This window comes from Procambarus clarkii, chromosome 26 (assembly GCF_040958095.1).
Source record: "Procambarus clarkii isolate CNS0578487 chromosome 26, FALCON_Pclarkii_2.0, whole genome shotgun sequence".
NCBI classification, from domain to species: domain Eukaryota; kingdom Metazoa; phylum Arthropoda; class Malacostraca; order Decapoda; family Cambaridae; genus Procambarus; species Procambarus clarkii.
In genome coordinates, this window is record NC_091175.1 from 4,539,617 (window position 1) to 4,564,179 (window position 24,563).

Here is a 24,563-nt window from a genome sequence, read left to right on the forward strand (position 1 = left end):
GTGTGGAGAGATCTGTTGGTCCACTCCACACCCAGCCCGTGTGTGTGGAGAGATCTGTTGGTCCACTCCACACCTAGCCCGTGTGTGGAGAGATCTGTTAGTCCACTCCAAACCCAGCCCGTGTGTGGAGAGATCTGTTGGTCCACTCCACACCTAGGACGAAGGAACGTCCTCAACAACCGTGGTCTGAAGGTGACGAAGGAAGGTCCTCAACAGACCTGGTCTGAAGATGACGAAGGAAGATCCTCAACAACACTGGTCTGAAGGTGACGAAGGAAGGTCCTCAACAACACTGGTCTGAAGGTGACAAAGAAAGGTCCTCAACAGCCCTGGTCTGAAGGTGACGAAGGAAGGTCCTCAATAGACCTGGTCTGAAGATGACGAAGGAAGATCCTCAACAACACTGGTCTGTAGGTGACGAAGGAAGGTCCTCAACAGCCCTGGTCTGAAGGTGACGGAGGAAGGTCCTCATCAGCCCTGGTCTGAAGCACCATTACGCCATACTTCAGCGATATATTTATATAGAAAGTGAGACAAAAGAAACTGATGTCTAAGCCTTGACGTCTAACATATAAAGGTAAATCATTGATCATGTTTTCATCTTATTTAACTATAGTTCCCGAGCAAAGCGACAACAGTCTCACGGACCACAGCATTCGTGGTCATTAACTAACAAGAGCTTAGTTTAACGATGTTTGAAATATGTTCATTACAAGTTCGAGACATATCCGTGATATGTTCTAGACATGTACATCTCTCCATTGAAATTTATGTTGTTAATAGACCCAGTTTTCTAGTTTAGTGCTCAGAATCGTGGACATCAAACAATTTGTTGCTGAATTTCTACAGGACACCTAAACTTCGGTTTTTATATGAACAGTTGGGATGTAAAATTATGTATTGACAAGACTGCATACAACGAAGGAAACATTTAAGAAAATGTTGCCCAATAACGGAACCCTCTGAGAACATCTGTGGCATACTCATAACCCTCTGTGGCACACTCATAACACTGTGGCACACTTAACACTGTGGCACACTCATATATATACATATATATATATATATATATATATATATATATATATATATATATATATATATATATATATATATATATATATATATATATATATATATATAATGCGTTTAAATCTACAATTTGAGCCTAATGTAAGATCTTCTGTCCTGTGTGGCAGTAAATATAAGCAGCATCATCACTGCAATAAGACGTAATTGAATTATTCCGACTAGGAAAAATTGTATTTTAATAGTGTCACTAAGGATGTTACAAATAATAATGTGATATATTTGAGAATGGCTGAGATAATAAAATGTTTAACATTCCCTTTCAACAAAAAAATAAATGTGGTCATCGTTTAATTACACAAAACTCATCTTAATTCAGTGATACTTCAAACATGCCGAGAATAGTCAACAAATGTGACACTGAAGTGGAATTAACATAAACTTGTCAAGAACCTGCGTCAAACATATAAACAAACATGTTGTAAGCGCGTGAATCACCTAAAAATATGTGTATTATGCTCAAAATCCGGCATAAAGCACCAGTGACAGACTGATAACGGAAGACGAGCCATCCTGCGAGATGGGGACCTTTTAGCATCACTGACACCATATTCACTCTTGTGTTCTGGAGGACATCCTCATAATGCACCCAGAGTTTGCCAGTGCAGGCTACTGACCACATGGCCCTGTATGACTGACCAGCCTGTGTGGTGAGGATTTTTAGCATCACGGAGCTAGTTCTGACACACTCTGTACTCCCCTTTGTATAGTCTAGGGCAGCTAGTTCTTGACTCACTCTGTACTCTCTTTCGTATAATCTAGGATAGCTAGTTCTTGATATGGTGACCAGTGTGTACCAGCGGCCAGTGTGTACCAGTGACCAGTGTGCACCAGTTACCAGTGTGTACCAGCGACCAGTGTGCACCAGCGACCAGTGTGCACCAGCGACCAGTGTGCACCAGCGACCAGTGTGTACCAGCGACCAGTGTGCACCAGCGACCAGTGTGCACCAGCGACCAGTGTGAACCAGCGACCAGTGTGCACCAGCGACCAGTGTGCACCAGTTACCAGTGTGTACCAGCGACCAGTGTGCACCAGCGACCAGTGTGCACCAGTGACCAGTGTGTACCAGCGACCATTGTGCACCAGCGACCAGTGTGTACCAGCGACCAGTGTGCACCAGTTACCAGTGTGTACCAGCGACCAGTGTGCACCAGCGACCAGTGTGCACCAGCGACCAGTGTGCACCAGCGACCAGTGTGTACCAGCGACCAGTGTGCACCAGCGACCAGTGTGCACCAGTTACCAGTGTGTACCAGCGACCAGTGTGCACCAGCGACCAGTGTGCACCAGCGACCAGTGTGTACCTATAACGTATCGGAAAAGTAATAGAATAAATGAGAAAGGGTGAGGCAGGTAGAGTGGTCAGGGGAAAGGGAAAGTTTAGAATGAGAGGGAGAAAATGAGATCAATGAAAGTAGAAGAATAGAAAGTAAAAGCGCTAGAATAATGGAAAAATAGAAGGTTGCTGCCACAATCCATTTAATTTAAGTATATATATAAGACAAGGAATGGAGCTTATCTGCACCACAATATTATCTGGTGTTATCATATACCCGCTGTACGAATATAACTCATGTAACCAAGAATCTTTAGGTGAACATCTTAAGCCAATAAACTTCAGAGTGATCTCCACTCCAGCTTAAAAAATCCAAAATCTTGGGATCAGAATTAAAGACAATTTACAAAAATAAGTTAATCAATTATATATTTACTATTATGGGAATCATAATTCACCCATTTCACTTGATGTTCAATATGTCAACATTTAATTCACAAATTTGAGTCACCTCACAAGAAATTGAGAGCACTAGGGCTGACTGCCCCTGAAAATTACACAACACTTAAGTTGGAATACACAAAATACGTCACCTTACAAGTTCACTCTCCAAAATCCCTGAGAATACGTTTGATAGAAGGGGGAGGGGGGGGGGGGGCGCTGGCTGACAGACATATTCACCAACTCGGCCTGACAGGCCTAGTCTGGCTGCGGGAACTTCTCTCTCTGGACTAGCGGTCTAGTTACCACTGTCCTTCTCAATGTCTCAAATGTTCAGTTCCACGGGTATATATAAGAGGGGGGACCAGGAGCTAAGCTCTGCCCTCCAGGAGATAGCTTCTGGCTATCTAACTACCACCTAGACAGCGTCTTGTTTGATGGAAAGACAACCAACCGGCTGCAATTATCAGCATAGCAGAAAGCAAAGTCACTTCACACGACCTGACCCGAAGGCAACCTGTTACAATTAAAACTCTAAAGATGTGACTTCTTAATTGCTAAGGGCCGACAAACTGGCGACACGTATCCTGTGTGACTTTTACATAATACATTCGTTTTATGTAAAATAATATACAAAACACATTTATGGTGTTAAACACCGGCAACCAGTGTGCACTAGCGACCAGTGTGTACCAGCGACCAGTGTGTACCAGCGACCAGTGTGTACCAGCGACCAGTGTGTACCAGCGACCAGTGTGCACCAGCGACCAGTGTGTACCAGCGACCAGTGTGCACCAGCGACCAGTGTGTACCAGCGACCAGTGTGTACCAGCGACCAGTGTGTACCAGCGACCAGTGTGTACCAGCGACCAGTGTGCACCAGCGACCAGTGTGTACCAGCGACCAGTGTGCACCAGCGACCAGTGTGCACCAGCGACCAGTGTGTACCAGCGACCAGTGTGTACCAGCGACCAGTATGTACCAGCGACCAGTGTGTACCAGCGACCAGTATGTACCAGCGACCAGTGTGCACCAGCGACCAGTGTGCACCAGCGACCAGTGTGTACCAGCGACCAGTGTGTACCAGCGACCAGTATGTACCAGCGACCAGTGTGTACCAGCGACCAGTATGTACCAGCGACCAGTGTGCACCAGCGACCAGTGTGCACCAGCGACCAGTGTGTACCAGCGACCAGTGTGTACCAGCGACCAGTGTGTACCAGCGACCAGTGTGTACCAGCGACCAGTGTGTACCAGCGACCAGTGTGTACCAGCGACCAGTGTGCACCAGCGACCAGTGTGCACCAGCGACCAGTGTGTACCAGCGACCAATGTGCACTAGCGGGCAGCCTCATAGCTGCAGGCAAGAGGCAGTGCGCTCCATAACTTGTTTGTCTGGACCAGATATGATCAAGACATTCACTCCGTGAAGTTTAACGCGCTAACACCTGATTGACAGAGCTTCGAGAGCATAACAGCAGCTCATGGGAGGCTAATGAACACAACAGCAGCTCATGGGAGGTTAATGAACACAACAGCAGCTCATGGGAGGTTGATGAACACAACAGCAGCTCATGGGAGGTTTACGGGGGAAGTATTAGAGCATAACAGCAAATTATGGAAGGTTAATGATCATAACAGCAGCTCTTTGAAGTTTTAAGAGACGAACAGCAGGTCATAGAAGGTTTATAAACAAGAGAGGCGCTGTTTAGTAAAGATGTGTAAGCAATAGGTTGCCAGGGAAGGTTCAGGAACGTGATAGCGACCCAGAAGTTTATGAACATGATGAGATCTTTTAAACAGGACCAGAAGATAACTGTTTGAAATATGATACATGTTTAAATGTTTGAAATATTACAAATGCCTTAATGTTTGCTATATAATAAAAGCGTTTGAAATATAACAAAATCTTAACTGCTTGAAAAATAAACGCTTGAAATGTAAAAAATTTCTACACTTTTAACATTTTTGAAATCTTAACCGTTCCCATTAAAATAAAATAATAGCTCTAATGTCTGAATGATAACAACAGCTTGAATGTTTGAAAAATAACAAAAGCTTAATTGTTTGATACTGAATCAAATCCTAAAGGTGTGATATAACACAACATTAAATGTTTGATAAAGATCAAAAGCCGAAGTTGTCCATTATGGTGTTAATAGACAACACGTGTTGTTTTCACAGATTTTGTCTTCATCAACACCTGTGTTGATCACGACCAGACCTCAACGCTGCCCAAAAGCCTTTTAATCATGCCCCCCTACAAATCACCTTCCCATTTATGAAGGGAAAATCATTCACACATGACTTACAGCTGATTACTGTGGAACTTTTTTCTTTTGAACAGTGTTTCACACACTTCCTGAAAACGTCCAGCCCGTCTTCATCCGACCTGTCAACCCAGGACTATATGACAAATCTATCCTAATTTATGCTGATCTATATCTAGAACTTTAATATATGATAAGACTAATATTGAAATTAGAACAAAACTATTTTTAAACACAATACGCTATAATTGATTAATGCAGGGCGATTGCAGCTTTAACTATCCTGGTCTGAGGACGGGCTGGAACAGGGTGGAATTCCTAGTTCAACAATGATGACCAATGAACGTCTGGATAACTGCTCTGCCTGGGGACCTCCGACCTCTTGACGCGACTTTGGCAATTGGGCTTCGATGTTGCCGTTTGGCATTTCTCTTCGATTGCCAAGAGTGATACAACGCCTGGTGCACTTGTCGCCTGGAGTAACTGACATGTTCGTGCCGGTAGATTTTTCCATTTGCCGGTTGGATCTTCGCGCAGAGCAACAGTGTCCGGCGTGGGTTTGGCCATGAGGTGCTTGGGGTTAGCGGGTCATGGTGGGCGTCTAGTGCATCCTCGGGTCATGGTCGGCGTCTGGCTCCTGCTTTGTCGGAAGTCATTGGAAGACTTCTTTTGACCGACTGAGCTCAAGTTTTGGATGAACCATCGCGATTCTGCTACTTGCGATACTATTTTCCGGTACGCCATTTTTTTTACTTTAGGTAGAGTATAGGTCAAAATGCGACTTATTATTAGGACGGGTTGTGATCGCGACCCAGAGTTCACAGGACGCTTGACACCTTATCGTCTTGGGTCACTGGATGTCGATAGCCTTCCAGTTACCTCACTATGAGGGGTAATGTCCGGCCCTCCTCCCCCCTCTCGGGACTGCAGGGGCTCATCAAACACCAGCCTAACAGTTTGTTGGTCTGCTGAGCGACACATTAGTTGCCGCTGACAGGCGACGTGTAAGCCGCAAGGCTATTTACACGTGCCACCCAACACCGGCACTCCGGGGCGCATCCGGCAACGGGCCACAAATCAACAACAACACCTTTCCTCTCCTCACATAGACCTAACACATAAAACCACATTATAAAATAATGGAGAAACGTATTATGATGCTGTAGTGATTGAATGAAGGAGAATGAAAGACACAATATATGTGTAAGTGTATTAAAAACCAAATTTTGCGTCATCCTTTCTCAAGTACTGAATGCAATGTTCTGAACAAGGTTGTTTGTTGTTGTTGTTGTTTTAGATTCAGCTACTCGGAACAAAATGTTCCAAGCACCACGTGCTATGGTGAGCCTGTCGTACTTTCCTGGCACTGGAGATCTGCAAGGAACAAGATTCCGAGTACAAGCTTCTAGGAGTTTGTGTTGATATGTCTGACAGAGCGCCTCTCTCGGCCTCCATCATTAGACATCGCTGTGATTATGCTCCCCTGGGACTCGTCAAGGGATGTCGAAATTTTTCAAGTCGAAGTTAGAATGTCGAAGTAAATACTCAATTATCCCGACATCTGGGAACTGTTAGCAGCGGTCCGTGGAATCATTATTCCTAGTGTGGACACCACAAGGTCTGTGCTTATGTGAATGAATGATATTAGTTGTTTTGCTTCTTAAGTATAATTTTATGGTTAATCGGAACTTCTTTATTAAAAGGGTTATTATCTTTTCTATCTCTATAGAATCTAGTCTTTTGCTTCAAGTAGCGTTTTGCAGTCCTTACTGTCGAGAAGGAATGTTGTTACCCGGATCTCGTCTACCCAGGAAAAGATAATGCTGGAAATTTGTGATTAATGAACCTCTAAGGTTATTTTCTGAGTTTATGATCATTATACAATATACAACAAAGAGGTGAGTTTATGAAACAGAATTGTTAGGATTATTTAAGATTGAATCCAGTTAATAGTTTTTATTTAAAGTTTCGTTACAATAATGAGTGACATGAAGGTGATGACATATACAATATACAGGCGATGCACGGTATACAGACCGTACACAGTATATGAGACATACACAATATGCAGACCATTCACTATATATAGACCATACACGGTATACAGACCATTCGCGGTATACAGACCATATACAATATGCAGCCCATACACGGTATACAGACAATACACAGTATACAGACCATATACAATACACACCATATAAACCTGAAGTTACTGCGTCTCTGCTATTTCCCGTACCCTGAAATAATTCAGCAGGTTGTAATACAGAATATACTCACAAATCCTGCTTCATACATTGCAAATGCAACATAAACGTATACATATCTTGCACGTATGTCAGTATTGCATGTAAATATTTATACACCAAGATACACAAAATATAAATGTGAGTCAATATCAGATAACAGTGTAAAGTGTGTGTGCGTGTGTATACAATGCACTCTGTTAACAGATGGAATGCAATAGGCAGTGATGTGGTGGTGGCAGACTCCTTGCACAGTTTCAAATGTAGATATGATAAAGCCCAGTAGGCTCAGGAATCTGTACTAAAGAGCCAGAGCTCAATCCTCGAGAGCACAACTAGGTGAGTAGAACTAGGTGAGTAGACCCACACACACACACACACACATCTCCCCTTGGATACTAAAGAAAGGAGCAGAAGAACTGTGCCTGCCATTCTCCATAGTGTATAACAAATCACTGGCAACAGGGGAACTGCCAGAAATTTAGAAAGCAGCTAACGGAGTCCTGATATACAAGAAAGGGGATAGACAGGAGGCACTGAACTACAGGCCAGTGTCCCTAACCTGCATACCATGCAAGCTGATGGAGAAGATTGTGCAAAGAAAGCTAGTGGAACATCTGGAGCGAAATAACTTTGTAACACAGCATCAATATGGGTTCAGGGATGACAAGACCTGCCTCACAGGGTTACTTGAATTCTACGACCAGGCAACAAAAATCAGGCAAGAAAGAGAAGGGTGGGCAGACTGCATATTTTTGGATTGCCAGAAAGCCTTTGATACAGTACCACACAAGAGGCTAGTGAAAAAGCTGGAGATGTAGGCTTAAGCGAAAGGGAAGATACTCCATTGGATAAAGGAGTACGTTAGCAACAGGAGACAACGAGTCAGTGTGAGAGGTGAGGTCTCAGATTGGCGAGACGTTACAAGTGGAGTCCCGCAGGGGTCAGTCCTTGGACCTATACTGTTTCTGATATATGTAAATGATCTCCCAGAGGGTATAGAGTCGTCTCTCTCAATGTTTGTTGATGATGCAAAAATTATGAGGAGGATTGAAACAGAGGATGATAGTAGGAGGCTACAAGATGACCTAGACAGACTGAGTGAATGGTCTAACAAATGGCTGTTGAAGTTCAACCCGAGTAAATGCAAAGTAATGAAACTGGACAGTGGAAACAGGAGGCCAGACACAGGATACAGAATAGGAGATGAAGTACTTAATGAAACGGACAGAGAGAAAGATCTAGGAGTTGATATCACACCAAACCTGTCTCCTGAAGCCCACATAAAAAGAATAACGTCTGCGGCATCTGCGAGGCTGGCTAACATCAGAATAACGTTCAGGAACCTGTGTAAGGAATCATTCAGAATCTTGTATACCACATATGTAAGACCAATCCTGGAGTATGCGGCCCCAGCATGGAGCCCGTACCTTGTCAAGCACAAGGCGAAGCTGGAAAAAGTTCAAGGTATGCCACTTGACTAGTCCCAGAATTAAGAGGCATGAGTTACGAGGAAAGGCTGCGGGAAAATGCACCTTAAGACACTGGAAGACAGAAGAGTAGGGGAAGACATGATCACAACCTAAAAAATCCTCAGGGAAATCGACCGGATAAACAAGGATAAACTATTCAACACTGGTGGTACGCGAACAAGGGACACGTGTGGAAACTGAGTATCCACATGAGCCACAGAGACGTTAGAAAGAACTTTTTCAGTATCAGAGTAGTTAACGGATAGAATGCATTAGGCAGTGATGTGGTGGAGGCTGACTCCATACACAGTTTCAAATGTAGATATGATAAAGCCCAGTAAGCTCAGGAATCTGTACACCAGTTGATTGACAGTTGAGAGGCGGGACCAAAGAGCCAAAGCTCAACCCCTGCAAGCACAAATAGGTGAGTACACACACACACATACATACACATACACGGGTCTGTGGAAAAACGGCAGCAAGTTCTTGCAAGAAAAACACAAAGGTCACAGACCTCGTTAAGAATGTTGGTGAATGAACACAGTAGAAAGCGAAAAATAGTTAAGCGGAAAATCAAATTAAGTAAAGCGATTTAGCCATGAGAAGAATTGCGGAAGTTTATAATATAAAATAAAACCTACAATATGATGGTACTATAGGCCTAGGCAAGCCAGGTGAAAAGGAGGCCGTGCATGAGACGCACAAGCTGGACCTGGAGGCTCAGTGGAAGGGATCGATGAGATATGGCGTGAAAGTCTTTTATTTCCGCATTGCTGAATATATGCAATGGCTTGTGGCACATTGTCTTGCTGATATTGGATCATAGATTGACATGAGGCAGATTTTCTGGTATAGGATCATACATTGACTTGTGGTACATTTTGTGATTATTATAGGATCATACATTGACTTGTGGTACATTTTGTGATTATTATAGGATCATACATTGACTTGTGGTACATTTTGTGATTATTATAGGATCATACATTGACTTGTGGTACATTTTGCGGTTATTATAGGATCATAAAATGACTTGAAGCAGATTTTCTGGCTATAACGGGGTCATACATTGACTTGTGGCAACTCTGCTGGAAATTATAGGACCATCCAATGACTTGTGGTACATTTCATGGCTATTATAAGATCATATATTGACTTGAATGAAGCACATTTTCTGTCTATTATAGGATCATACATTGACTTGTTGCACATGTTTTGGCGATTATAGGATCATACATGGACTTGTGGTGCACTTTATGGCAATTACAGGATCATTCATTGGCTTATGGCCCATTTTCTGGCTACTATATGATCATACTAAGACTTGTTTACCATTTTCTCTCTATTTTAGGATGATACATTGACTTGGGGCAAGTTGTTTAGCTATTATGTAATCATATGAATTATATAACAAGTAAAAGGGGCCAAGATGAGAGCAATAAGAATGGTGTTCAACAAGGGAAGTCTCGCGCATGACTGGTCAGAGTAAACACAGAGCTAATGTGGTGAGGCTGATGGCGTGGACCAGGCTTGTCTCTTTATACAATTACTAGCAAGATTCAAACTCAGAGGAGTAGCTCCCTGTGCGCGCACGCATGGCGCGCGCGCACACACACCCACACACACGCACATCACACACACGGGGGCCGGCCGGCCGAACGGACGGGGGCCGGCCGGCCGAGCGGACAGAAAGCTGGGCTTGTGATTTTGTGGTCCCGGGTTTGATCCCGGGCGCCGGCGAGAAACAGTGGGCAGAGTTTCTTTCAACCTATACCCCTGTTACCTAGCAGTAAATAGGTACCTGGGAGTTAGTCAGCTGACACGGGCTGCTTCCTGGGGTGTGTGTGTGATGTGAAAAAAATAGTATTAGCAGTAGTAGTTAGAAACAGTTGATTAGAAATAGTATTAGCAGTAGTAGTTAGAAACAGTTGAAACATACACACACACACACACATACACACACACACACACACACACACACACACACACACACACACACACACACACACACACACACACACACACACACACACACACACACGCACACTCTTGCATCAGAGGCCATTGGGTGTAGCCAAGAATAACATTAGCAGCACCACATCCGGTTGTTGCAGGACGGAGCAACACTTCAGTCATGCAGTAATTGAATTCAGCAGCTTTGCAATCTTGCTCAGTTGCTGACCCCATTATTTGCCTCTATAACCCTTCCCCCCCTTCCACGGGAGGGATATGGGGTGCACAATAATCAATGAATAAAATGCTAAAATGGAATTAACTATTCTTCATCTGGACCAAAGAGTTGGTCACTCACAAAGTTTAAACCATTAAAATTAAAACTTTCATGTCTTAGAATTCTGTAAAAACGTTTACCACTTGTTAAAAAAAAAGAGACGAAAAATTAGGTCAAAAGCAGAAGCGAGAGGAGGAAGTGGCTAAGCAATTAGTGGGGAGTGTACAGCAGCAGTGAGTGTGTAGCGGAGTGACTCCACTCCCAGGACCTGCACCCGCTCACTACCTGTGTCAACAACTGCTTGCAATATTAAGTCAGTTGGAATCTGACATCAGAATGATAAGTGAAATTGCTTACAGAGGAAATAGACTCCATGAGAGAGGGAGAGAGAGAGAGAGAGAGAGAGAGAGAGAGAGAGAGAGAGAGAGAGAGAGAGAGAGAGAGAGAGAGAGAGAGAGAGAGAGAGAGAGAGAGAGAGAGAGAGAGAGAGAGAGGGGGGGAGAGAGAGAGAGAGAGAGGGAGAGAGAGGGAGAGAGAGAGAGAGAGAGGGAGAGAGAGGGAGAGAGAGGGAGAGAGAGGGAGAGAGAGAGGGAGAGAGAGAGAGAGAGAGAGAGAGAGAGAGAGGGAGAGGGAGAGAGAGAGAGAGAGAGAGAGAGAGAGAGAGAGAGAGAGAGAGAGAGAGAGAGAGAGAGAGAGAGAGAGAGAGAGAGAGAGAGAGAGAGAGAGAGAGAGAGAGAGAGAGAGAGAGAGAGAGAGAATCAGATATTATGTTCCCCACTCTGCTCTCCTCTCCTCCCATTATACTACAAACTAATCTATTCCTATCGTGCATACGTTGTCTGTGCATGGGGTTCAATCACTTCAAATTACCTTAAGCTCATCATCACCCAGCAAAAATCTTCTATCAGAACTATAACAAACTCTGTCTTCAAACAACACATAAACGTTCTGTTTAAGTCCCTTAACATGCTAAACATAAACTCACTCAACACGCATTCTCATATGCTATTTACATATACAAAAACTTGTTCCTAAATGCCAATCTTGATCTAAAACTTTTCCTTCATTGGTGTAATAGAACCCATGAGCACCACACCAGAAATAAATATCTCTTTGATATCCTCAGAGTCAAACTAAATCTGTGCAAACACCCCTGATAACTCCCTTCCCTTCCATGCAAATAAAAGGGTCCAGTCTTTAGAATTGAATTAGTCAGATCCAGTCTGACTAATTGAAAAAATTGTCCAACCTGATGCCAATGTGCTTCAGGGTATAGTATGCTGAGGTAGTAGGTTGTGGAATGTCAATTTTTATCAATCTACTAATCCTCTGAAGCTTAGACTTATGATGAAATCCTCATACCCCCTTCCATGTGATCCAACGGTATACTTGCTGAGGGCTTTCTCATAATTTCATTTCCTCTCACTTAATTATTTTGTACGGCCCATTTCACATTTCATTATTTTATAATGCACTGTACTGATTTGTGGGAAGACAGTGACCTGGTAATACCAGATTCTGTGACTTGACAAATTCAGTTGTGCTAGTATCGTCGCCATGATATCGTTCTGTTAGTATCGTCACCATGATATCGTTCTGCTAGTATCCTCGTCATGATATCGTTCTGCTAGTATCTTCACCATGATATCGTTCTGCTAGTATCGTCGCCACAGTATCGTTCTCAAAGTAGCGTGGTCATAGTATCGTTCTCCCCAGTATCGTGGTCACAGTACCGTGGTTACAGTAGCGTGGTGAGAGCGTTTTCAATTCCTCGGGAGCATGGAGGCAGTTGAGTGGGCGGGTCAGTCAGACTATGATGCTCCTCCACCGGAGGCGACAGCTGTGGCTTGTCATTATAATATCGGAAAGTTTAACGCTAAAGCCTTTCATTATAAGACTGGAAAACAACTATGATTGGAAAAAATTAACAAAATCACTTTCAGCTTTCACTGCAGTTTGACCGTTGCATCCCAGAGATTAACGCTCGTTTGGTGAAGAGAAGCCGTGACACGCGCCACAGTGATGGCCGCCTCGCGTAACTCTCACTGTTAAACCACTAATGAGACACACCCTTCCAGTTTCTTCTATTCTGTTTCCTCCGTCTCTACCTCCCGTTCCATCTCGCCCTCCACTTCCCTCCTCCTTCCCCTTCCACTCCTACGCAGCCTCGACCAACCACTTGGGCTGGACGGTAATGCGACGGTCTCGCTTCATGCAGATCGGTGTTCAATCCCTGACCGTCCAAGTGGTTGGGCACCATTCCTTTTCCTCCGTCCCAGCCCAAATCCTTATCCCTGACCCCTTCCCAGTGCTATAAGGAAGCACTGAGGTGTTGCCTCCGGGGGTGTAGTGTGGGGAGGTGTAGCCTCCAGTGGTGTAGTGTGGGGAGGTGTATCCTCCAGTGGTGTAGTGTGGTGTGTGGGCTTTTGTTTTCACGATATAGCAAAGTAAATATGTAGGCATATGAGACTTACCTCCGTATCCTCCTCCATAACCCCCTCCGTATCCGCCTCCATAGCCTCCGTGTCCGCCTCCATAACCACCTCCGTGTCCGCCTCCATAACCACCTCCGTGTCCGCCTCCATAACCACCTCCGTGTCCGCCTCCGTAACCACCAACGTAGTGAACGGTTTGGTGGTGGTGGACAGGGACGTGTACGGGAACATAGACGTAGTGAGGGCGGCTATACCCGCCGCGGCCACGACCCTTGTGGCCCGGGGAGGCGAGGGCCACGGCCGCCACCACCAGCAGCAACAAGGTCAACACACGCTGTCGGGGAGATCAGGCAAGGTCAGGAAGGCGCATATTATCTCACATAAACCTGCAGTTGTCTCTCAAAACCCCCAGCTCAGGCGTCTGTGAGGTCTGATACTGCTTTAAGGCAGTAGGTAGCAGGCGATGGACAACACCAGTCAAGAGCCCTTGGCCTATGTTTTGATTTTTATGTTGAAAAAACAATTCTAACGCATTTGACATATGGTACTCTGAAGGCCAGCATAAAGATAAAAGTTAAAATTCTACAGTAGACAATCAGGTACAAAAATGTAAACATTGTTGATCAAGAGACAAAATAAGCCTTAATGCCACAAAGCCATAATTAGTTGTTCTGTTTGGAAGTCTTAGCAGTAATCGAAATATTTGGCATGACAACTACAGATCTAATTCAAATTGTCATAAGTCTGGCCCAGAAATGATGACATGGACCCCTTGCCAAGATCAAAGAGACTTGAGAGCAAACCAGCATCCGTTGTGACCACGGGAGCTTACCATGGCTGTCGAATACTGCATGCAAACTGGACCTAAAATGACTTAGGCCCCGGGCAATATATATATATATACCGAAATGGAGCCCGTCACTGGACCCAAACTTACATTCACCATTGTGGAACCCCCCGCCCCCAACATCCCCAACCTTGGAGAGCCGTGGCGTAATTTCAAGAGTCCAATCAAAAATTTAAAATAAAACGAATGTTTTTACGTTGTCTTTCGTGGACGCGCGAAATGGTAAAAAGTTTGGTCTGTCTCCTGGTCTCTTTTTTTTCCTTCTCCGGCAGGTGTGTATCTCCTGGCTCGTGGTCTCCCCTGCAGGTGTGTGTTGGTATTTCCTGGCTCGTGGTCTCCACCTGCAGGTGTGTGTTGGTGAGTATCTCCTACTTCGTGGTCTCCCCCTGCAGGTGTGTGTTGGTGAGTATCTCCTGTCTCGTGGTCTCCACCTGCAGGTGTGTGTTGGTGAGTATCTCCTGGCTCGTGGTCTCCCCCTGCAGGTGTGTGTTGGTGAGTATCTCCAGGCTTGTGGTCTCCACTTGCAGGTGTGTATTGGTGAGCATCTCCTGGCTCGTGGTCTTCCCCTGCAGGTGTGTGTTGGTGAGAATCTCCAGACTCCTTACTCCAGGATGTTCCAATGAGTATCCCAAATTATAATCTATATAGATGTGACAGAGCAATTATGTCAGGTGGAGGAGTAGGTCTGTATATTGAAAAGGAACTGGCATGCACAGCGCTCCTGAACTCGACCAATGAGGTGGTAGAGGTACTCGTAATCAAGGTAAAAAATATATATCTAATTGTTATTCTATTATATAAACCGCCAGATGCTACAGTTGAAGAATTCACCGAGCAGATTCACAAAGTAGAGACTTTTCTTGATAACCTAGCAAACCCAGTACCAGATATTATCTTCCTTGGAGACTTCAATCTACCTAGTTTAAAATGGAGAATAGTAAACAATAAAATTAATACAGGAAATCAACCTGGAAATAACCAACCATAGGTCAGAGAACTACTGAGAATCTGTGACAAATTATCTCTCAGTCAGCAAATTACAGAACCAACTAGGAACGAAAACACGCTGGACCTGATACTCACGAATAATGATGAGCTATTCAGAGACATTACTGTCTCAGACACTACGTACTAGGATCACAAGATCATTGAAGTGCAAACTAACGTTATTAACGATTGTAGACCCAAGAGAAACAACAAGCGAGAAAGGTTATTCAGTAAATTAACTTTTAATAATAAAAGGATAGACTGGGAGAAAATAAACAGGGACCGTACACACATTCAATTGGACACTGTTCTAAATAATATAAATCCTACACAAAGAACAGAAAAACTGACTTCGGAAGCGTGTTAAAATTAAGTCTGTCTGAAACATGTTCCTTTGAGGGAAGCCAGAAAGAGGTCCAACGTAGAAAGAGAACGCAGACCTACAGTACAAAAGAAGAAAAAAAATACCGGAAAGGCTTAAGGAGACACGCTTTCCATATACAGAAGGAATAATTTAAACAAGGAGATTTAATCAATCGAAAAGAGGCTGAAGCATTCATATCAGATTGAAGAAAGGCAACTAGAACAGAAAGCAATTCAATAAATAAAGAAAAACCAAAAATATTTCATCACATATGCGAAATCAAAAGCAAAAACTACTGCCAGTATTGTACCTATTCGTGCAAGTGAAGTTTCATACAAGGAGGATGACAAAGAAATAAGTGAAATCTTAAAAAAAACCAGTATGAGGACATGTTTAGCACTTCAATAAACAGCATGAAAGTGGACGAAACGGACAACTTGTTTATGCGTGATATCCAAACCCCCTGTAAATATAATTGATATCAACACGAGCGTGGCAGATTTTGAAAGGAAGAGTGACAACATGTCTAAGCACTCAGCCCCGTGGCCAGACTCATGGAATTCAATATTTATAAAGAAATGCAAAGTGCCAGTAGCATAGGCACTCAGTATAGTGTGGAGGAAGAGCTTGGACACGGGGGAGATACCAGGTGCGCTTAAATCCGCAGACATAGCTCCTCTACACAAGGGAGGGAGCAAAGCATTGACAAAGAATTTTAGACCAGTTGCACTAACGTCCCACATAATAAAAGTATTTGAGAGAGTGATCAGGAGTCAGGTCACTGGTTTCAGGAAACCAATGACCTCAACAACCCAGGCCAACATGAATTTAAAGCGGGAAGATCATGCCTCTCACAGCTATTTGATCACTATGACAAAATCACTGAGTCATAGAAGAAAAACAGAATGCAGATGTGGTATACACGGACTTCGCAAAAGCATTCGATAAATGTGACCATGTGGTGATAGCACACAAAATGAGGTCAATGGAAATAACTGGTAAAGTAGGACGTTGGGTACTCAAGTTTTTTGTCGAACCGAACACAAAGAGTAACAGTCAACCATATAAAATCGAGTCCAAGCGCAGTTAAAGGATCTGTACCTCAGGGTGCAGTCCTTGCACCACTGCTGTTCCTTATTGTCATATCAGATATAGAATCAAATACAAGTCACAGTTTCGTATCATCCTTTGCAAATGACACAAAAATAAGCATGAAAATTACCTCTGTGGTCTCCTCCTGCAGGTGTGTGTTGGTGAGTGGCTCCTGGTTCGAGGTCTTCCCCTGCAGGTGTGTGTTGGTGAGTATCTCCTGGCTCGTGGTCTCCCGACTGCAGGTGTGTTATGGTTAGTATCTCCCCCTGCAGGTGTGTGTGTTGGTGATTATCTCCTAGCACGTGGTCTCCCCCTGCAGGTGTGTGCCCGGCTCGTGGTCTCCCATGGATGTTGCAATTAACGATGCATAAGCAACAGGGCTCCATTAAGGAACATATAATCTCTTCCCACAACCAGACCATCACCAGAGAAGTCTTAACAAAAAACACGGAAATCATCGATAGATACGGCGATAGCAGGCGGCTTGATATCTGCGAGGCACTACACATTAAGAAGTCAACACCAGCAATCAACAGCCAATTAATGCACAACTATATTCTACCCACTTCAAGACTCCGCACCAATATAGAAGCATCAAGAAATATGGGCCAATAGGCCCTTTGCATTTACTTCCATTCTTCCCTTTAAATTTACCCAATATTTCGTGTTCTATCTTGTGTTGAAAGTTTGTTTTCACCTCATCCAAAACTGTTGTAGCATATCACCTCACCCAAATGCAAGTATATAAAATGAAAAGCCGTTTAAATTATAGCATACTAGAACTCTGTTTAGTGTTTGCAGGTTATAGTTGTGTGTGAGTGTAAACTAAAGTCTTTGAAAATGTAATAAGTTATTACGAAACGCGTTCAAGTGTCGCGTCAGACTAGAAATAAAAATGAATTTTGGAGAATTGATTTTTCAATTACCATCGACAGTGAAAAGAAACATAATAAATATTTAGAAAATTCGTGTTAGAACTATTAATCTTACTTTTTCGGTCATATTTAATAATATATATATATATATATATATATATATATATATATATATATATATATATATATATATATATATATATATATATATATATATATATATATATATATACAATATATATATATATATATATATATATATATATATATATATATATATATATATACAATATATATATATATATATATATATATATATATATATATATATATATATATATATATATATATATATATACAATATATATATATATATATATATATATATATATATATATATATATATATATATATATATATATATATATACAATATATATATATATATATATATATATATATATATATATATATATATATATATATATATCTATATATATATATATATATATATATATATATATATATATATATATATATATATATATATATATATATATATGCGGAAAATCCACAGAGAAATATGAAATGAGGTGAACGTTTCGGCTTTGTTAAAGCCTTTGTCAACACCAGACTGACTAAGGAGAAGGGAGAAGGGGGAGGATATATAGGCCGACACCTGACCAACCCATCCCAAGGGTTGGTCAGGTGTAATAAACCAAAAACAGGTAAAGCTAAGCTTAGAATGGTATGCGAGTGGACTTGAAAAATTGTCTCTGATTTTTAAGAAACTTAATATAAATTTGGTGTTCACTAATAGTACGATCAAATCCAATTTAATAAAAAACTCCCCTGATACAGCAGGTTGTGTGTGTTCGATTCCCTGCAATGATTGTGATTCTGTGTACCTTGGACAAACAGGAAAGTCCTTACAATTGCGGTTGTCACAACATGCTTATAGTATTAGAACTGCCCAAACGTCTAATGCATTGTATCTACATACGAGTTTATGCGATCACAATATTAACTGGAATGGGGCAAAAAGCATTACCAATTGTGGGGATTTCGTGGAACGGAATTTGATTGAGTCTGCTCTAATCAGTCAGTGTCCAAATCTTCTTAATGTTAGTACTGGAATGTACAAACTTGATCCATTTTTAAGTTATAATATTGCACAACAGTTTAAGAAACAACTCTGATAGAGAGGCTTACAATGTCTCATTATAATTGTATATTCATATATTGTGTGTTCATGAGGCTTTTCTTTAATCTTTCATCCTTATTCTCTGACCGCTTAATCCTCTTTGACCATTCTAAGCTTAGCTTTACCTGTTTTTGGTTTATTACACCTGACCAACCCTTGGGATGGGTTGGTCAGGTGTCGGCCTATATATCCTCCCCCTTCTCCCTTCTCCTTAGTCAGTCTGGTGTTGACAAAGGCTTTAACAAAGCCGAAACGTTCACCTCATTTCATATTTCTCTGTGGATTTTCCGCATAAAATGATCAGTGTTTTGTGATCGTCAATTGCATATATATATATATATATATATATATATATATATATATATATATATATATATATATATATATATATATATATATATATATATATATATATATATATATATATATATTTATATATTTATTTAAACTTTATAACCCTTCAAAAAATCGAACCACGTCCACAGGAGTGTTCCCAATGGCTGTTGAATTCTGTAACCACTATATCAGCGTTTCGTTACAAGTATTAAATAGTGGTGAGAGTAACGGGCCCCAACACACGCGTGTTGCACATTGAGCACTGTTATCTCCTCTGTTCCTTGAATCGTTCTGGGTCATAAGAGTTTATAGTGATAACTTTGAGTACCAATCAAGTTGTCTGCACATATGAACACTATGTGTGTGCTCCCAGCATGTTGATGGAAATAATGAAATAATTGTGTCTAATATGCATCAGGCGTGTTGCCTGGTACTGGGAACATGCGGGTCCCAGTACCAGTACCAACCATACCCCTGCCAGCTCAGCACTATAACCACTCTGCTTTCAATTTCCTACATAAGTGATGGACCATCGTGGAACCCAGTCATTCCACATAGTCTGTCTTCTATCCGGCGGCCAATAGAGACCTTTGACAAGCCATTCCCAACTTGTCTATAGGCTTACACAGCGAAAAATTATATATTGAAACACAAAATATAGCAGTGCAATGTTATTGGCAAAATGTACACAACACGCGAGAATCGCACATGGACTAGTGAATGTGTTGCACGAGACCAGATCAGTTCAACTGTTTCTGCCCGAAACGCTATGCGTGTTAGTGGCTTTTGAAGAATGTAAAAATACCAATATTATGTAATCTCACAAACCCATTGTACCTTCTTATAAATAAATAAATAAATACGTAAATAACTTGCTCGCGGAGCTCACAGTGGCCGAAGCAATTGCGGTGATCCTTACGGAACACAGTGACCCGTTACCTGAATTTTTTGTTTGTCATTATTAACAACGAGCAGTGATGGACTCAACACGTGGCCTCACAATGTGTTAACAACGAGCAGTGATGGACTCAACACGTGGCCTCACAATGTGTTAACACCACGATGAAATAACGCGTCAGTAGTCAGTTGTTTAGTCATATTGTCAGTGGTCTGGAGAGGAAAGTGAACGTTCTTTATACATTTGACTGCTGTGCGCGGAGCGGCGCTGGTATACATTCCAACGAGTAGGTCTGTTAACTCCTTGACGCTTCCTTGAGGCTTGTCTGTTAGATTTGTTGACTCAGACTGTGCTTCATTTGTGGCTTATCTGGTTTTCTGAATTTTTAGTTGAGTCATTTGGTACATAGGGATTTGAGTTAAATCATTATCATAATTAATGTGACAAAAAAGTAGTTATGTTAAGAAAACTGCATTGTAATGTAATTGTTTTTATTAAAAACTTTCGCGTGACGATAAAAAAAACATATATACATAGGCACACTCCATTTTAAGACGGGTGTGTTGTTGTTGCTCTTCACTTGCCGTAACCTGTAAGGAGAAGAGAGAGGGTCACACACTGGTGCCAGACTTACCAACGTACCCAAGAATACGGTCCAAGATACAAATTGCCTCAGTAATGTACATTATAATTCAAGGGGTTCGGCATTACTAAATGCATGTTTCTTCGTATTTTGAATGGCGTATGGGCCCGGATAATGCTGAAAAAATACAGATTGATATACACGAGTTCTGTCTTGATTTGAAACATCGAACAATGAGCAGATCATTGTGAAGCTGTGTTTTCTACTTCACCGACAAGCCACAAGCCGGACCCTAGGTGGAGCCACCAAATCTCACAGCCAGTATACAGCAGTTCTTCAGTGTGATGAACACCGTACCTAACCTCTGTAGATCAAATTCTACAGATCATATACCCGCAGAACTCCTTTCTATTGCAGTCAGCATGTACGACCTTATGGTGAGAACGAAACTGGTAAACTATGTACACACATTGATCCACACAAAGATAATTGCATTGCATCACATTGCATTTTGAGTTTAAATAATATATGCTGCTTTTATATAAGACTATCACTATTCAGCTTCAATAATAAGTAAAATTTATTTTCCCTATAGCAGGCTAATGGATTTTTAAATGGCGTTGGTGTTTACATTAGATAGGTTATAATAGGTTAGATAAAACAGATAAAATTAGATTAGATAAAGTTAGATCAAATAAACCACGTTGGATTAGGTTAGGCAAAATAGATCAGATTAATTTTAGATACATTGGATTAAATAAATTAGGTAAGGTTAGGATGATAATATTTTTGGTTCTAGTACCTAGTTCAGAGTATTTAACTTGGTTGTTGTCATATAAGAGAATATATGATATCTTCATATTAACCAATTGTTTTGAAAATAAATGTGTTAAATAATTGGTTAATATGATAACTTCATACTCGCTACACAAGCTCATGATTGTGAAGTTATTCTCATATAAAATGTTACAAAAAATCTGTTTCAGAGACACCAATGATCACAAGTTCATTATTTTTAAAAGATTTTAAATAATTGTTTTTAATAAATTAAGAAACTATCAATAAAATTAGAGATAGAGAAAACAAGAAATAAAAAGGAAAAGAAAACTGCGAAAAAGATCTGTAATTAACCAATAAATGAGACATGTGACTGGTGAGTGTGACTGGTGAGAGACATGAGGCTGGTGAGTGTGACTGGTGAGAGACATGAGGCTGGTGAGTGTGACTGGTGAGAGGCATGAGGCTGGTGAGTGTGACTGGTGAGAGACATGAGGCTGGTGAGTGTGACTGGTGAGAGACATGAGGCTGGTGAGAGACATGAGGCTGGTGAGTGTGACTGGTGAGAGGCATGAGGCTGGTGAGTGTGACTGGTGAGAGACATGAGGCTGGTGAGTGTGACTGGTGAGAGACATGAGGCTGGTGAGAGACATGAGGCTGGTGAGTGTGACTGGTGAGAGACATGAGGCTGGTGAGTGTGACTGGTGAGAGGCATGAGGCTGGTGAGTGTGACTGGTGAGAGACATGAGGCTGGTGAGTGTGACTGGTGAGAGACATGAGGCTGGTGAGAGACATGAGGCTGGTGAGTGTGACTGGTGAGAGGCATGAGGCTGGTGAGTGTGACTGGTGAGAGACATGAGGCTGGTGAGTGTGACTGGTGAGAGGCATGAGGCTGGTGAGTGTGACTGGTGAGAGACATGAGGCTGGTGAGTGTGACTGGTGAGAGGCATGAGGCTGGTGAGTGTGACTGGTGAGAGGCATGTAAATAACTTATCTATAAAACTCACCCAATCTTTTAGTTCATCTACCCATACTCATGCACTACACTCAATCGTCTACTACACTCTCTCATCCACTACACTCACTCATCCACTACACTCACTCATCCACTTCAGTCACCCACCACTACGCACTCTCAGCCACTGGTTGTACCTCCCCGCATATCATGGGTGGTAATATTATATTTTGTACTTGCATAAGCACTTAAAGTCTTACCACCGCCTCCGTGTCCTCCATATCCGCCTCCACCGTGTCCTCCATATCCGCCTCCACCTCCATACCCTCCACCGTGTCCTCCTCCATATCCTCCACCGTGTCCTCCTCCGTATCCGCCTCCGTGTCCACCTCCGTATCCGCCTCCACCTCCATATCCGCCTCCACCTCCGTATCCGCCTCCGTGTCCACCGCCATACCCGCTCACGTAATGGACAGTCTTGTGATGGTGGACAGGGACATGGACGGGGACATAGATGTGGTGTATGCGGCCGCCGCCACCGTAGCCGCCACCCTTGCCCTTCCCAGGGGAGGCCATGGCCGCCGCCGCCACCGCCAGGAACACTGCCACCACGGCCGACACACGCTGTAGAGCAGAAGAAAAAGGGGTTAGGAAGATCTCAGGCGAGGCCATGGCCGCCGCCGCCACCGTCAGGAACACCGCCAGGAACACTACCAGGAACACCGCCACCACACGCGGCGAGCTACAGGCAAGTGGTAAGGAAGACATTTGCATACGCTCCTGCCAAGAGGCTGAGTGTGGCGTGAGGCAGGCGAGGAACTCACCATGACTGTGCCGTGACACAGCTCAGGTACTCACCATGACTGAGGTGTTCACCAGACTAATCCAACTTTTGGTGGACCATCGCCAATATATATGTAGAGCGTCTGGAGACACTATCACCTAAGCCAATATTACATTCACCTCAGTTTACTCTGCAGGCTTCGAGAAAGGAAAGACCTGAGGAAAAAAGAATTACAATTGTTTTTAACACACTTCATAAAAAGTCAAATGTTTTTGCCCTTTGCTGTGTTTTCCTCGTCACTTGAGAGCGTTCACTGGTGTGTGTCGCTAAACAACACACATCGCAACATACCAAAATTTTCAGTTACACCTCTTTTTTCATGACACTTTAAAGTTTCTCCAAGACCGACGCAGATTCTTTTTTTGAGCCCTTTCCACCATACCTTTTATCTTGAAGTATTGGAAATACATTACTTGTAATACAGCACAGTATTTATAATACATCATCTGTAACTCAGTACAGTATCTATAATACATCACCTGTAATACAGTATTTGTTATATATCATGTGTAATGATAAGCTTTCACTGAGTGATAAGGTGTGCTTTGTTTGTCAACAATAGTGTAATAATTTATTTGCAGTGGACTGGTCTCTGCCGAACATGAAGTCACATGAGAAACACAGTTGTGAAGGCTTTCCATGTATTGTTGTGGTGTTCCCCGTGGCTCCCTTAACAGACCAATCCATGGTCTTCATTTTCTTTAACTCTTGGAAAGCCTTTGAAGCAGTACCCCATAAAAGGCCAGTGCATAAGTTGGAGTAACAAGTAAGAGTAACTGATAGGGTGCTCCAACGGATTAGGGAGTACCTAAGCAATAGGAAATTATTAATTATTAATTAATTTTATTATTGTTATAATAATAGTCATAATAATAATTGTTGCATTTAATAACTATCACTCTTCCTTCTTCTGGGTCATGAAGGAAGCCAGCCTCTGGTGAAAGAGGATGTAACGATCTCTATCTGGAACCCGTAGGTGCGGGGCTGGGACGTCCACCTCCTAGGTCTCGTGCGGTCCAGGCTCTGCTTCAGGAGGCTGGGGTCGTTCTTGCCCTTGCTGGGGTGGTTCTTCTTCGGCCCCGACCACGGGGATCTCCGGGTTTGCAGCCCCTGTCCCTTTTTTTTTATCAACTTCGAGGTAAACTCCAGGGTAGGAGCCCCTAGGACAGTTCGTTGTTGCCTTCAATCCTCATTCTGACAGTTCCTATTAGCTCTTTTTTCTGGTCCCCCGGTTTTGTCCCATCCAGTCCCTGTAGGTGATTATTTTTTTTTCTGGTGTCACTGTGTGTTATCGTGAGGCTTTGCTGTGGCATTCCCCGTTCAGTTTGGGCTCTAAGCTC

At 42.6% G+C, this 24,563-nt stretch overlaps 3 protein-coding genes across 3 annotated transcripts; 2 read left to right on the forward strand and 1 right to left on the reverse strand.

Moving 5' to 3' along the window:
- Positions 1-229: 229 nt before the first annotated feature.
- LOC123756598 (extracellular matrix protein A-like) lies at positions 230-2,418 on the forward strand. Its single transcript, XM_045739828.2, has 2 exons — positions 230-266; positions 1,880-2,418. Exons 1-2 carry the CDS (start codon positions 230-232, stop codon positions 2,416-2,418), a joined length of 576 nt encoding a protein of 191 aa, XP_045595784.2.
- A 1,036-nt stretch (positions 2,419-3,454) lies between these two features.
- Positions 3,455-4,195, forward strand: LOC138368692 (extracellular matrix protein A-like). The gene has a single exon (XM_069331412.1). It carries the CDS (start codon positions 3,455-3,457, stop codon positions 4,193-4,195), a length of 741 nt encoding a protein of 246 aa, XP_069187513.1.
- A 2,458-nt stretch (positions 4,196-6,653) lies between these two features.
- Positions 6,654-14,330, reverse strand: LOC123756994 (keratin-associated protein 19-3-like). Its single transcript, XM_045740399.2, has 3 exons — positions 14,295-14,330; positions 13,502-13,796; positions 6,654-7,319 (listed from the first exon to the last, which is right to left on the reverse strand). The coding sequence occupies exons 1-3, from the start codon at positions 14,313-14,315 to the stop codon at positions 7,306-7,308; spliced, it is 330 nt and encodes a 109-aa protein (XP_045596355.1). The 5' UTR covers positions 14,316-14,330; the 3' UTR covers positions 6,654-7,305.
- Between the last annotated feature and the right edge of the window lie 10,233 nt (positions 14,331-24,563).